The 2477-nt window shown below is 55.1% G+C and overlaps 1 protein-coding gene across 1 annotated transcript; it reads left to right on the plus strand.

Annotated features, from left to right (window-relative positions):
* The first annotated feature begins 461 nt into the window (after positions 1–461).
* Positions 462–1814, plus strand: LOC119525885 (EZH inhibitory protein-like). The gene is given in 1 exon segment (XM_037824679.1): positions 462–1814. A coding segment is annotated over 1 exon segment (1353 nt).
* Positions 1815–2477: the final 663 nt, after the last annotated feature.

Consider the following 2477-nt stretch of genomic DNA (forward strand, 5'->3'; position numbering starts at 1 on the left):
CTGTCCTGACTAGATTCCAGGAGGGAAGTCCTGGTAGGGGACATTTCTTATTGGCCAGCATGATGTATGTTTCAAGGGATTGCTTGAGATTGAACCATGAGAATGGTGCTCACAAGGTGATTTGGGGTCATCTAAATTATTTATATAGACAGTTCTTTCCTCCCCCACTCCCACCAACCCTGATCCAGCCTCCACACACACTCTTACGAGTCCTGTTTAAGGAAGGGGAAATTTTCATTACTGCGTGGCTAGGGAAGAGCCCAGGGGGGTGCAGCACCATTCCAGTTGGGTGCCAGACAGATCCGGATTGAACCGCTCTGGCAAACAGACACGGCTCATGTGATAGCCAGCTCACCAATCAGAAGTGGAGATTCGACCAGGGCCTGCCCACTCTCTCGAGGCTCCACTGAGGCGGTTTTTGCCGTTGCGCTCCTCTACTTCGACTCTGCGAACCCGGTGTCATGTCCACGCAGTCATACCGGGAGAAAGACCAGAAGAAGGAGAAATTTGAATCCACCCAGGGTAAAATGCCCAGAGGGCCGAAGAACAAGGTCTGCCCTGCCTTTGTGGAGACCAGCAGCTCAGATCTTGTTGCCCAGGTTCCCGCAGAATCAAGCGACGGGTCTCCATCTGGCCCTCTCCACAACAGCACAGAAGGTTCCTCCACTGCTGCTGCGGATTCTATCATACTTGAGAACCCCGGGATGCCTTCCAAGGGCTGTGTGCAGACGAAAAGGCGTTCCGACCTCCTAGGCAGCCAGAGTTCTGCAGACCTTAGATGTGCAGTGGCCGAGACCAGCCAGGATACTATGCGCGAGGGCAGAAAAGCCACCATGGGGAAACCCACAAGGGGCACTGGCCAGATCAGGGGGCATCCGAACCAGATCAAGAGCCCAGGGAACAACTGTGGCAAGAAGTACCCGTACCGCGGAGAGCCTGCCCAGAGTCAGAAGCCTCTAAGTCCTCTGTTAAGTTCTCAGGCTTCTACGCGGAGTCATACATCCCGCCAAGCGCCTGCACTCGAAAGCCAGGCCGCACCACCAGGCCCTGCTCTTCGCAGCCGTGCATCCAGGCCAGGCCCGACCCTCCGCAGCCGCGCCACCCCGCCGGGCCCCTCTCCCCGCAGCCGCGCCACGCCGCCGGGCCCAGCTGTCCGCAGCCGCGCATCCAGGCGAAGCCCTACTCTCTGCAGCCGCGCCACCCCGCCAGGCAGTGCTCTCAGGAGCCGAGCCACCACACCAGGTCCTGTTGTCCGTAGCCGTGCCAAGCAGCGAAGATCAGCCCTCCGCAAGCGCCCCTCTCTGCCTGGGCCTACTGGCCGGAGTCCTGCTTCCACTCCCGGAAGCCTTGTCTTCGGGAGCTGCCCAAGTTCCCCTGATCCGGAGGCTCCACGCCTTGCCTCCCAGCCAGGTCGTGCGCTCCGCATGCGTGCTTCCTCACCCTCTCCTCCGGGCAGGTTTTTTTTTCCTTTCTTTGGGCAACGTGGTGAGAGTGTGTCCTCCTCCTCTCCTGGGTCTCCTAGCCAAGGCCGCTCCTCCTCTCCCTCTGGGTTTTCTGACTGGAGCGCCTCTTCGTCTTCCCCTTCCCCTTCCCCTGGGTTTTTGGGCCTGAATTCCATCTCTACTCCTAGTCCTGCTAGCCTTAGGCGCGCCTTACTGCCTGAGCTTGATTCCCTGAGCCCTGCTTTTCCAGCAGAGTAGGCCGAAGTAGGGAGCATGTCCGCCCAAGTCCTACCCTACACTTCCTGTTCTGTGACCCTAGATGAGCACCATTCAGGAGCCAAAGGAGGACTTGGCACCCACCCACTGTGCTGAAGGGGCCGCCTGCTCTTGGTTACCTGCGTGGTTTAAGAGTTATAGCCAGCCACCAGCACGAGCACTTTTGAAGCCTCCTTTGCCCTTGACTCCACCACCCAGCACTTACCTACTGTTGGTCCTTGATTCCAGGCCCTCTTCTTCAAATGGGCCTGCCTATGCCACTGAGCTGAGATTTCCTTTTTCCAGGTTGCCTTTTATAGAATGAATTCTGTAATAAATAAAATATAAATGTTGGTTTCATTTTTGAAAGTGTATAATTGTTTTATTGTGGTCCAAAAATTGTTAATTCTATGTCATATTTGGAAGATTAAAGAAAGTAGCATGCTAGCTGATTCTTTGGAAGAGAAAGGTAGTAAAATACTGTCCTAGCAATCTTTATTCCCTCTGTCTAACCTTCCACTTTGGCAATTCATGCCCCTTTAGCATAGGTGATTTACAACTTGGACCAGAAAAGAGGGCAGTGCGTAACCCTGGGTGGCTGGAGAAAGAGAAGGGTAATGGAGATATCTGGGGTTAGGGAGAGGCAGGGCATGATCAAGTGTGGGGATGAGGATTACCTTGATGGAAGTAGGAAGGTCTGGGAGGAAGATTCAAGGTTAGGAAGGGAGGAGGGGGTTATCATGGGTCAAGAGTCTGAGGGGGGAAGGTCTCAGTTTCCAG

The sequence above is a fragment of the Choloepus didactylus genome (genome assembly GCF_015220235.1).
Source record: "Choloepus didactylus isolate mChoDid1 chromosome Y unlocalized genomic scaffold, mChoDid1.pri SUPER_Y_unloc1, whole genome shotgun sequence".
Lineage (NCBI taxonomy): Eukaryota > Metazoa > Chordata > Mammalia > Pilosa > Megalonychidae > Choloepus > Choloepus didactylus.